This window comes from Camelus bactrianus, chromosome 3 (genome assembly GCF_048773025.1).
Source record: "Camelus bactrianus isolate YW-2024 breed Bactrian camel chromosome 3, ASM4877302v1, whole genome shotgun sequence".
NCBI classification, from domain to species: Eukaryota; Metazoa; Chordata; class Mammalia; order Artiodactyla; family Camelidae; genus Camelus; species Camelus bactrianus.
The window spans coordinates 99,882,732-99,895,743 of NC_133541.1; the positions used below are offsets into that span (position 1 = coordinate 99,882,732).

General features: G+C 32.6%; 1 protein-coding gene across 14 annotated transcripts in view; it reads left to right on the forward strand.

Annotated features, from left to right (window-relative positions):
- ANKHD1 (ankyrin repeat and KH domain containing 1) overlaps window positions 1–13,012 on the forward strand; it is a 112,324-nt gene that overhangs the window by 26,477 nt on the left and 72,835 nt on the right. For all 14 annotated transcript variants that reach the window (XM_045507940.2, XM_074360781.1, XM_074360783.1 and 11 more), the window contains exons 3-7: window positions 180–336; window positions 1,331–1,478; window positions 2,203–2,350; window positions 3,904–4,137; window positions 6,488–6,582. In XM_045507940.2, the coding sequence (XP_045363896.2) occupies window positions 180–336; window positions 1,331–1,478; window positions 2,203–2,350; window positions 3,904–4,137; window positions 6,488–6,582 (782 nt within the window). The remainder of the gene's footprint in view (window positions 1–179; window positions 337–1,330; window positions 1,479–2,202; window positions 2,351–3,903; window positions 4,138–6,487; window positions 6,583–13,012) is intronic.

The window sequence follows — 13,012 nt, forward strand, 5'->3', positions numbered from 1 at the left end:
GTGGAAAGACTAAAATATAGGTAGTTATGCAATGACCTTTTGACATTAGTGGCAAAATTGAAATAATCAGCTTTGTATGTGGAGACTATGCCATTTTTGTCGTAGATAATACTGAAATGTAATTATAGTTTACACTTTTATGCTTTTTTTCCCCCTGCACTGTCTGATGCACACTGAAGGAATTGGCAAATTGTCAACTGCTGATGGTAAAGCCTTTGCAGATCCTGAAGTACTCCGAAGACTGACATCCTCAGTAAGTTGTGCACTGGATGAAGCTGCTGCCGCACTGACACGGATGAGGGCGGAAAACAGCCACAATGCAGGACAAGTGGACACGTATGTGTTTAATGACTTTTGCTGGGTATTCAGTTCAGTGCCTGGTTTTCATTTCTAAGAACGTTACTTCTTGTTCTAAAGGTTGTAATAGTAAACTATAAACTGACCACTTGAGTAATAATAAATGAAATGGGTTACTATGCAATAATCTAGGTCCTTCCTACTCAGATATGGTCCATGGACTAACAGCATCAGCATCACTTGAGAACTTTTTAGAAATGTAGAATTTCAGAACCCACCTTGGATCTACTGAATCAGAATCTACATTTTAACAAGAAACATGGGTGATTGGTGTGCACATTAAAGTTTGAGATTCACTGATTTTGTTAGTCATTCTGCAGTAAAAATTTTACTTAGATGTTTACCTTCTATTGTTACCAAATAAAATTTTAAGCCATAGGATTATATCCCACGTCTTTGGGGTGGGAGGAGGAAGGGTACAGCTCAGTGGTAGAGTACATGCATAGGATGCATGAGGTCCTGGGTTCAATACCCAGTACCTCCAGTAAAAAATAAATAAACAAATAAAAACCTAATCCTCCCCTGCCTCAAAAAAAAAAAAAAAACTGACTTAATATCCTACATGTCTTTGGGAATTAATTACATTAGCTTAAAAACTTGTACATTGGAGGGTGGGTGGGTATAGCTCAGTGGCAGAGCGCATGCTTAGCATGCACGATGTCCTGGGTTCAATCCCAGTCCCTCCATTTAAAAAAAAATCAGAAAAACTTGTGCATCTAGTGCTTTTTAAACTTTATTTAAAATTTAATATGACAATATGTTAGGACATCTTGAAAAATAAAAATGACAGCTATTTTCAAATTCACTTACTGCCTTTCTGGCTTGGTTCATGTACATGAATAATTAGTATTGCAAACAAGATGTTCAAATAATTTTTTCCCTTACTATATTAACACTTTCTGTGTACGACTAACTATGTATTTAATTCATTATAATAGGACCTTGAGTCTTTCTGTGTTGGTTTTGTTTTCAGTCGCAGTCTGGCAGAAGCTTGTTCAGATGGGGATGTGAATGCTGTTCGTAAATTGCTAGATGAAGGCAGAAGTGTAAATGAACATACAGAAGAAGGAGAAAGCCTTCTGTGTTTGGCTTGTTCAGCTGGGTATTATGAATTAGCACAAGTAAGCAGAAATAATCTTTAGTAATCAAAATTAGGGAAGTTTTAATGTTTTATTTATTTTCATCATTAATAAAAGAAATTATAATTAGAAGTCAAGGTCTTTCCTTTTTGGCAGTAGGTAAAATAGAAACTAACGTATAATTAATTTTTGTTGCCTGTTCCTGCAACTGGGCATAGTCCATTTTTCTGCCAGTTACTCGAGTAGTCCTAATGAATAAGACACACATAGAAATAATAAAAATATTTTAAACTTGCCCTTAGAAATAATATACAACTATAATGGAAGATGTTATTTATTTTCATTTCATCTGGATTACCCTAATTCTTTTAATTTTTTTTTCTCTTCAAACAATTTGGGGAAATAGCCATGTGTTTACTGGTTAGTTTATGTCTTGTGAGTATAGTTTTCCTGTTCTCTTGCTAGATAATCCAGTGCATAACACAAATTCTTTGGCAGGAGCAGTTAGATTTTATAGCTGGATGATTAATGTGGTTGCCTATTTTACTTGAAGATTAATATGTAATGAATTGTATTATAAAATATATCATCTAACCTGGTGTTTTGAGCAGTGAACACTGGCATATTTTTCTAAAAGACGATTTTTTTTTAATTTTTCCTGACCTCTTCTCTAAAAGAGTATCTTCCCAGATTCAGTTTATTCTTTAGAAATGCTATAAGTAGTAAGAATTGACAATTTTTCTCTGTGTGTATATGTGTTTTAAAGGTATTGCTTGCTATGCATGCTAATGTTGAAGATAGGGGGAATAAAGGAGATATAACACCCCTAATGGCAGCATCCAGTGGAGGTTATTTAGATATTGTGAAATTATTACTTCTTCATGATGCAGATGTCAACTCCCAGTCTGCAACAGGTATGTAGAAAATGATGTGTTAATTTGAGGAAGATAAATTGATATAATTAATTATAACCTGAGAGATAAAAATTTGATTCCTAGGGAAAACCAATTGTAAACCTACAGAAAAATCAGCCCTTGTTGAGTCTCTGAGTAAAATACAGCTTAATTTGATATCTTCAAAATATCTATCTTTAAAACACACTTAGATTCTGTTTGGTCAAGATTGACAGTTTTTCTGCTGGGGACAATTCTTTTTGGCCACAATGATATATAATGTATAAGGAGGCAAATTTATGAACCGTATCTTTTACAATTCTTTATCTCATTTAACTACAACTCCCTTGATTTTAGGTTATGGGTTAACCTGAGAGTCAAAACTTTATATAGGGTTTTTCATGTCAAGTGTTCAGAATGCAGTAATAATAAGATACTCTGTGGCAGCATGAAAGCTATCTCGTAAGGACAACTCTTTTTGTTATTTATAAGCTTTGGTCATATGTCTTGAATTATAGGTAGATTCCTCAGATTCAGTGATACAACCACATGGTTTAAAAGACAATTTAAATAATGAAAGCATATCAGTGTTTCATACCATTAAGTGTATGTTAAATGTAGCCTAATTTATTTTTATACTGAGCACAACTTCCTAGAAGGGATTTTAGGTCACTTTGCTGACCACCTTGTCTTAGTTGTGGTAATATTAATATCCTTAGTGTCTGAGACTGTTGAACAGTTGAATTCTGAGCAAATTAGGTTCTGAAATGATAGTTTTCTTTCTGAACCTTTGAAATAATCTTCTTCAGTCTCATACTGTTGGATGGTTAAACAATCTCTCTACTCCCTTTAATAAATAAAAGTCCTCAAAACAAAACAAAAAATTATATGCATTTATATGTATAACTGAATCACTTTGCTGTACACCTGAAACTAATGTTGTGAAATTGACTATACTTCAATAAAAAATAAGAATTAAAAAAAATCAGGAAAGAAATAAGTGGCAAATGAGGGGATAATGATCTTTTAAATAAATTATTCTTTTGAAGGTATTATGCTGAGAGGGATTTATGTCTGTCTCACTGTGTCGCATACATGTAGATTAAAGATATGTTTCAGGAAGAAAATGTACCTAAAACAATGAATTGTCTTATGAATAAATCTATAAAGACAAAGAGAGGTAAAAGAAAATAAAGAAATGAATATACAAAGAAAGAAAATATTAAGGGTTTTTAAGTTGTTACAGTGTTGAAAGAAAAAGGAACACTTTCAAATGGTACATTAGAATATTTTAGATTAAAATATGTTGAAAGTGATTTTTGAAAGTGGCACTTAATCTTATTTTACAAATGAAGGAAATAAGGACGGGGTAAATTGGCCTGTTTATAATAAACCTTTTAATCAGTAAAAAAATTAAGATGATACTTCTAACCAAAAGAAGAAAGAAACTTGAGATGATAGTTCTAATGGTTTGTGTAAGGTAATTGGAGAGAGAGAACTAGAGCAGTAGCTTTATCTAAGTATAATCATACGATTTTTATCATAATTTTATGTTTCTTTTTGTTCTTTGTTAGGAAATACTGCACTGACTTACGCCTGTGCTGGAGGATTTGTTGATATTGTGAAAGTGCTACTTAATGAAGGAGCAAATATAGAAGATCATAATGAAAATGGACATACCCCCTTAATGGAAGCAGCCAGTGCAGGTCATGTGGAAGTTGCAAGAGTTCTTCTAGATCATGGGGCAGGCATCAACACTCATTCTAACGAATTCAAAGAAAGTGCTCTTACACTTGCATGCTACAAAGGTACTCTATATATGTATTAATATTTATAGGGTTTTTTTGGTAGCAACTTTGAATATTTAAATATTTGAATATTGAGTATTTAAGTTAATTTTATATTGCTTATACTTTCCCTGTGCTATATAATTATCCAGCTTGTAAGAGATTATATAGAAAGTCCATTTTAGCTTGTATTTCCTGAAGTATAGTTTCATAGTGTATGTTTCTTTATTATTTTAATTCAGATTTATTCAATTAGCTATAAATTCAACCAAAATTCTTAGCTCAGATTTAGAGGGTTTCCATTCTTTAATAACTTTTGTTTTATATGATTTTTCCAACCTTTATTTCAAAAATAATACACACTCAAATTATAATAACACGTGATACAGAAAACCTAAGGAAACACAGAATAGCATAAAGAAAAGAATTTTTTCAATGACATGTAATGCTACCATCTAAAGATTTAAAAAGCACATAAACAATATTTTAGTGTATTTACTTCCAGTGTTTTTAAACAAATATATATACAGTTGACTCTTACAACATGGATTTGAACTACATAGGTTCATTTATACATGGATTTTAAAAAATAAATATGTACTATTTTATTACATAGTCAAAGGTTGGTTGAGTCCTTGGATGTGGAATCAAGGATTTGGAGGACCAACTCTGAAGATATATGTGGATTTTTGATTGCACTAGGAGTCCATATCCCTAACCCTCCCTATTGCTCAAGGGTCAACTCTATATATACATTTTTAAAACCAAACAATCATACTCTAACACTATTTTATAGTCTGTTTATTTTATTTAGCAGTACATCATGAACATTTCCCCATCTCAATAAATACTTTTGTAATACAGCTTTTGATGGTCACATGGTATTTCACTGTATCAGTTAGGAGTGGCTTTGGCTGCATGTCACAGAACCTAAATTAATAATGATTCTAAGAAAAGAGAAGGCTTCTCTCTTTTACATAAAATAATTCCAAGTGTAGGGCATCTAGAGCTAATAAGGCAGTTCCATTGTTATCAAGAGCTCAGCATTCTGTTTTTCTTCTCCACCGTCCTAGTATGTGGTTTCTATCCTGTAGGTTACTTATAATCAAAGATGGTAGGTAGGGCTCCAGCAATCCATATTCTAGGAAGGATGAAGAGGGTAAGGGCAAAATGAGGAGTGCATTCTAATTTAGTAAGCTACCTTTAGGGAGTTTTCCTAGAAGTCCTGCCTTATAACTCCCTCTTACATCTCATTGGCTACACATTGCAGCAAGGGAGGCTGGAAAATGTAGTCTTTTAGTCAAGCATGTTGCCAATGAGATGAAATTGGAGTTCTGTTATTAAGGAAAAATGAGAGAATGGATATTGGGTAGGGGACTAACAATCTCTGCCAAATACATCAAATGGATGCACCATAATTGCCTATTGTTGGACACTTGAATTGTTCCCAATTTTTCACTATTATTAAAAACACTGTGATAACATCCTTGTACAGACATCTTTGCCTAATCTCTGATTATTTCCTTAGGATAAATTCCTGGAAGTGGAATTGCTGGGTCAAAGGGTATGGACACTTTTAAGGCTTTTGATACATATTGCCAAATTGCCTTCTAGAAAGGTTGAACCAATTTACACTCCCACCAGCAGTGTTTGAGAGTGCCCTTTACCCCACCCTACACCCTCACCAACACTGGGTATTATCATTCTTTTTAATATTTGCCATTTTGATAGTAAAAAATGGTGTTTCATTTTAATTTGCATTTGTTTAGTAGGAAGGTTTAATATTTTTTCATCAGTTTAATATTCATTTTCATTTCTTTTTTGAATTACCATTTCATGTCCTTCATCCATTTTTCTACTGGAGTGTTTGTCTATTTCTTATTGACTGTTAAGGCTTTTTATATATTAAATGTATCAAGAGGGTTGAAATTATTTTGAATGGAGTTTTCTGTGCCTGCTCATTGCCACAGTGAGTTTATGGTTATTATTTTAAAGCTTTTTTTCTGAAAAATGTGATCAAAACATAACTTTACCTGGCATTCTATTTGATTTCAGTGTTTTGATTTGGTAGTTGATATGGATTAAATCAAAGAATAAGTAGTAGTGCTTTACTTAACTTGATTTAATGTGCTAATGTGGACTAATTCAATCTTTAAAACCTAGATAAGACCTTGACGAGAGCCTGCTTATTATTTTGGATTGGCTTTGTAAAACTGTTGATTTATTTATTGAATGCAAAATAAGTTCTCTTACAAATTTTTGTATAGACACCTGAAAGAAAAAGATGCCCCATTTTAATACTTACATGTTAAATTGATACTCAACTCTTGAGAAATACAGTTTTAAAATTTGGTTCTTTTTTTTTCTTAAGGCCATTTGGATATGGTTCGCTTTCTGCTTGATGCTGGTGCAGATCAAGAGCACAAAACAGATGAGATGCATACTGCCTTAATGGAGGCTTGCATGGTAATTTTAAATTGTCTTCACTTGAGATTTTATGGGAAGAAAGGGTCATGTCTGCTTAAGCTTTTGAGAATCTTTTTGAATAATTATTATGATATCAGTAAAGATTTTGAAAATTTTGTGTTGTCAGAGAGGGAAGGGGAAGTGTACAATGTTTTGCTTAATTTTCAATAATAAATCTGTTAATGTAGGAAACAGTACAGAAGGTAGGTCTGGCTATGTCATTTCCAACATACTTCTTGTGCTTTTATTTTCTTCCCAGTTTTTTCATTTTGGTAAAGTATACATGTCATAAAATTACCATCTTAACTATTTTTAAGTGATATTAAATACATTCATAATGTTGTCCAACCATCAGTACCACCTGTCTCTGGAACTCTTTTCATCTTATAAAACTGAAACTCTATATTCATTAAACAACTTTTCATTCCCCATGTCTTCCTATTTCTGGTAATCACCATATCACTTTTTATCTCTATGATTTTGACTACATTAAGTCCCTCATACAAGTGGAATCATACAATATCTGTCTTTTTGTGACTGGCTTATTTCATTTAGTGTAATGTCCTCAGATTCACCCATGTTTTTGCATATGTCAGAATTTCTTCATTCTTTAAGGCTACATTTTATTTATATATATATATTTTAAATTGAAGTATAGTCAGTTTACAATGTTGTGTCTATTTCTGGTGTATAGCATAATAGTTCAGTCATACCTATACATACATATATTCCTTTTCATATTCTTTTTTATTATAGGTTACTACAAGATATTGAATATAGTTTCCTGTACTATCTAGTAGAAACTTGTTGTTTATCTGTTTTATATGTAGTACTTCGTATCTGCAAATCTCAAACTCCCAATTTATCCCTTCCCAGCCCTTTCCCCACTCCCTGGTAACCATAAGTTTGTTTTCTATGTCTATGAGTCTGTTTCTGTTTTATAAATTAGTTCATTGGTGTCATTTTTTTAGATTCCACATATAAGTGACATCATATGATGTTTTTCTTTCTCTTTCTGGCTTAGTTCATTGAGAATGACAATCTCCAGGTCCATCATGTTACTCCAAATGGCATTAACTTATTATTTTTTATGGCTGAGTAGTATTCTATTGTATAAGTACATCACAACTTCTTTATGCAGTCATCTGTTGATGGACATTTAGGTTGTTTCCATGTCTTGGCTATTGTAAATAGTGCTACTATGAACATTGGGGTGCCATAATATTTTATTGTATGTATATGCCACATTTTGCTTATGCATTCATCCACTAATGGACACTTGGGTTGCTTTCATGCTTTAGCAATTGTGAATAATGGTGCTATGAACATGGGTGTACAAATATCTGTTTGAGTCCTCGCTTTCAGTTCTTTTGGGTATATACCCAGAAGTAGGATTGCTTGATCATATGGTAATTCTATTTTTAATGTTTTGAGGAACCACCACCATACTATTTTTCCACAGCAGTTACACCATTTTACATTCTCACCAATAATAGTACACCAGTAGTGTACAGGGGTCCTCATTTCTTCACATCCTCACCAACACCTATTTTCTTTTTTTTTGATTTAATGTTTGTAGTTTGATTTGCATTTCCCTAATGATTAGTGATGTGTAGCATCTTTTCATATGGTTATTGGCCATTTGTATATCTTCTGAAGAAACGTCTATTCAAATCCTTTACCCATTCTTGAATTAGGTTGTTTTTGTTGATGAGTTTTATATATTCTGGACATTAATCCCTTATCAGATATATGATATATAAATATTTCCTCCCATTCTGTGGGTTGCCTTTTTATTTTGTTGGTAGTGTTCTTTTGTGCACAAACATTTTTAATTAAGTAGTTTGTCTTTTTTGTTGTTGCTGTTGCCTGTGCCTTTGATGTCATATCCAAGAAATCATTGCCAAATCCAGTATCATGAGGCTTTTCTCCTGTGTTTTCTTCTAGCAGTTTTATAGTTTTAGCTCTTATGTTTAGGTCTTTGATCCATTTTGAGTTAATTCTTGTATGTGGTGTTAGGTAAGGGTTTAATTTCATTCTTTTGCATGTGGATATCCAGTTTTCCCAGCATCAGTGTTGAAAAGGCTGGCTTTTCTCATTTGAATCATCTTGACATCCTTGTCACAAATCATTTGACCATATACGCATGGGTTTATTTCTGGGCTCTCTATTCTGTTCCGTGGGTCTATATGTCTGTCTTTAAGCCAGAACTACAAAGCTGTGATTACTGTAGCTTTGTATAAGTTTTGACATCAAGAAATGTGAGTCCTCCAGCTTTGTTTTTTTTTCTAAGATTGTTTTGGCTATTCACGGTTCTCTTAGATTGCATATGAATTTTAAGATGAGCTTTTCTGTTTCTGCAGAAAACTCCATTGGATTTTTGATATGGATTGCATTGAATCTGTAGATTGGTTTGGATAGTACTGACATCTTAATAATATTAAGTTTTCCTTTTTTTTTTTTTTGCACCGCTTTAAAAAAAATTTGTGCAATCTTCCCAAAGTGACATTTTCTTCAGAGAACAAGAAGTCTTGTAGCAAATATGACTAAGATTACTTCTTCCAAAAACTGAGTCAACACATGCAGTCAGTTTGGCCACATATGGTTATTTGCAAGCAGTAATTTTTTTAAAATGAAAACTATCTCTAGGTTGTGATTTCTGTAGCTATTAAACACTGGTACAAAAAAAATCAAAGGACTAAAATCAATCCATGTTAAAGAGCATAATAGCTATATTAACATTTCTATTTTTCTTTTTTTAATTAATAGACTTAATTTTTTTAGAGCAGTTTCAGGTTCATAGCAGAAAATACAGAGTTCATACATAGCCCTCCCCACCCACACATGTATACTCCCCTACCCTCAACATGCCTCATCAGTGTGGCATGTTTGGTACAATCAATGAACCAACATGGACACAGTATTATCAACCAAAGTCCATAGTTTACATTAGGGTTCACTCTTGATGTTGTACATTCTATGTGTTTTGACAAATGCATGATAACATGTAGCCACCACTGTGGTATCATACAGAATAATTTCATTGCTCTAAAAATCCCTTGTGCTCCATCTAGTTTTCTGGTCCGTGAACATTCCCTTTATTTATGGCTTTAATTTCTTAAAGCAATGCTTTGTAGTTTCCATTGTACAAGTATTTTACTTCCTTAGTTAATTCCTAAGTATTTTTTTCTTTTTAATGCTATTATAAATGGAATTGTTTTTGTAATATCCTTGTCATATTGTTCATCAAAAATGCATTGGTGGGGAGGGTATAGCTCAGTGGTAGAGCACCTGCTTAGTAGGCACAAGGTCCTCGGTTCAATCCCCAATATCTCCTTAAATAAATAAGTAAGTAAAGCTAATTACCCCCCCAATTTTTTTTTAAAAATGCACTGAAATGCAACTAAATTTTGTGTATTACTTTGTATCTTGGTACTTTGGTGAATTCACTTATTCTAACAATTTGTGTGTGTGTGTGTGTGTGTGTGGTCTTCAGTGTTTTCTACATACAAGAGCATATCACCTGTGAACAGAGATGATTTTACTTTTCCTTTCCAATCTTGATTCCTTTTTTCCCCTTTTTCCTTGCCTAATAGCTCTGGCTAGAACTTCCAGTACTGTGTTGAATAGAAGTGGTGAAAATAAGCATCCTTGCCTTGTTTTTGATCTTAGAGGAAAAGCTTTTAGTCTTTCACCATTGAGTGTGATGTTTGCTGTGGGTTTTTTATATGTGGCTTTTAGTATGTTGAGATAGTTTCCTTCTAGTCTTAATTTGGTGAGTGTTTTTTTTTTCTATTTTTTTAATGGCCCAATTGATTTCTTTTTAAGTTTAAAAATTTTTTAATTTATTTTTATTTATTTTATTTATTTAAAAAATTTTGTTGGGGGGAGGTAATTAGGCTTATTTATTTATTTGTTTATTTATTTTAAATGGAGGTACTGGGGGTTGAATCCAGGACCTTGTGCATGCTAGGCATTCACTCTACCACTGAGTTATACCCTCTCCCTCTTTTAAGTTTTTTTACCCCTGTTTTTATCCTCATCTTTTTTTTTTTAAACTCTTTTTTGGGAGAGGTAATACTAGTTTGTTTGTTTGTTTTAATGGAGGTACTGGAGATTGAAACCAGGACGTTGTGCTTGCTAAGTATATACTCTTATCGCTAAGATATATCCTCCCCTTGTTGAGTGTTTTTATCATGAAAGGATTTTGAATTCTGTGAAATGCTTTTTCTTTATCAATGGAGATGATCATGTGCTTTTTTCCCCTTATTCTATTACTGTGGTATATTATATCAGTCAATTTTCGTATGTTGATCCATCCTTGAACTCCTGTAATAAATCTCACTTGGTCATGGTGTATAATTCTTGTAATATATTGCTGAATTTGGTTCTCTAGTGTTTTGTTGAATATTTTCGCATCAGTGTTCATAAAGAATATTGGTTTGTAGTTTTATTCTGCTGTAGTGTCTTTGGCTTTGGTATCAGGTCAATGCTGGCCTCAAAGAATGAATTAAAAAATATTCCGTCCTCTTTAGGTTTTTGGAAAAGTTTGAGAAGAATTCATGTTAATTCTTCTTTAAATGTTTGGTAGAATACACCAGTGAAGCCATCAATTCCAGAGGTTTTCTTTGTTGGTAGAAAGAAACTTTCTTTGTTTCTTTTTATGACTGATTCAATCTCCTTGCTAGTTATAGGTCTATTTAGAGTTTGTTCCTTTGTGATTTAGTCTTGGTAGGTTTTTTTTGTCTCTAGGAATTTGTCCACTTCATCAAAGTTATTCAATTTGTTGGTGTACAGTTGTTCATAGTAATCTTTTCTATTTGTATTGCATTGGTAGTAATGTCCCCACTTTCATTTCTGATTTTAGTACTTTGAGTCTTCTCTCTTTTTCTTAGTTCATTGAATTTTGTTGATCTTTCCAAAGAACCAACTTTATTTTCATTGATTTTTCCCTATTGTTTTCTGTTCTTTGCTTATTTCGGCTCTAATCTTTGTTATTCCTTCTTTATGCTAGTTTTGGGTTTAGTTTGTTCTTCTGTTGTCAGTCCAGTTGATTGGTTTCTGGTTTGTATAATTTCCTTCTTTCTTTCTTTCTTTCTTTTTTTTTTTTTTTTTTTGATGGTACTGGGAATTGAACCCAGGATCTCTCTCATGCTAAGCATGCACTCTACCACTGAGCTATATCCACTTCCCTGGTTTGTATAATTTCTTAACCTGATTCTAAATTTAACGCAATTAATGACTGAGTATACTTTTGGAAAAGGACAGTAACATGCAACCCTAAAGTAATATATTTTGGAGATAATAGACATCTTTCTATAGTTTTTGTAGCTTCATATTAAAACTTGTAAAGCAAACTGACCCTCAAAATATATTGACTAATATACTCTATGGGTAACCTATAAAGCATTTGTTTGCTTCTTTTCAGGATAACCTAGAATTAGAGTTCTTGTTCAAGCATTTTGTATCAAAGATAAATATTACATTTAATCCTGTCAACATAACATCTCTAAGTTAGAAGCTTAGGTCAGACTCTTTATTTTATAACTGTGAAAAAACTAAGAAACAACAAAATTGGGAGAATTTTGTCTCAAATCATTCAGTTAGTTAACAGATGTTAGAGTCCTGGGCCCACCACAATTATTTGTGTAGATTGTGTAACAGGAAGTGGTGGCCATGCCCAAGTCTGGGTCTTCTTTTTTCAGCTGAAATTTTTGCCACTAGCATTACACTGACTCTTATGTAAGCCAATTTTTTAAAATAGCAATGTTTGTTAGAGAAATCATAGAAAAAATTTGACAGTAAAAATGAAATATTTTATATATGCTGATATTTCTTTATTTACATATACTAACAGTTGCAAAATATATTTAATATAGATTTTCTGTTGGCAGCACAAATTTTCAAAACAAACGGGTTCCAAAGGGTATTACTTAGCAAATATATGCTTTTGTTAATAAAACAGTGCTGGATTCCTAAAACTTTTCCAGCATGTTTGGTCATAGATCAATCCAAGAACCATTTTTCTTCTACTTCTTCTGTAAGCACTTAGATATCTGTGTATCTACAAAGCATATATCAAATACAAAGAAATCAGAGCTATCTGAGTTTTTAAGACAGGTGTAATGACAAGAAAATTACCTGGAAGTACAAATGTTTTTTGAGATGTGATTAAGTAAGCACATCATTATCGATGGTAATTCCTATTTTGTTGTATATTACTGCATAACAGATCACTTGAAACATAGTGACTTAATACAATAACATTTTTATTTTTCATCATTTTTTATGTTGATTGGATGGTTATTCTGTTCTTTTTCATTGGGGGCAGTTTCTCATACAGTTGCTGTCAGATAGAGGCTGGGTGAAATATGGTTTAACTCACATGTCTGGCACATTGTTAGTGATGGTTGGAAGTCAGACCTCTCTT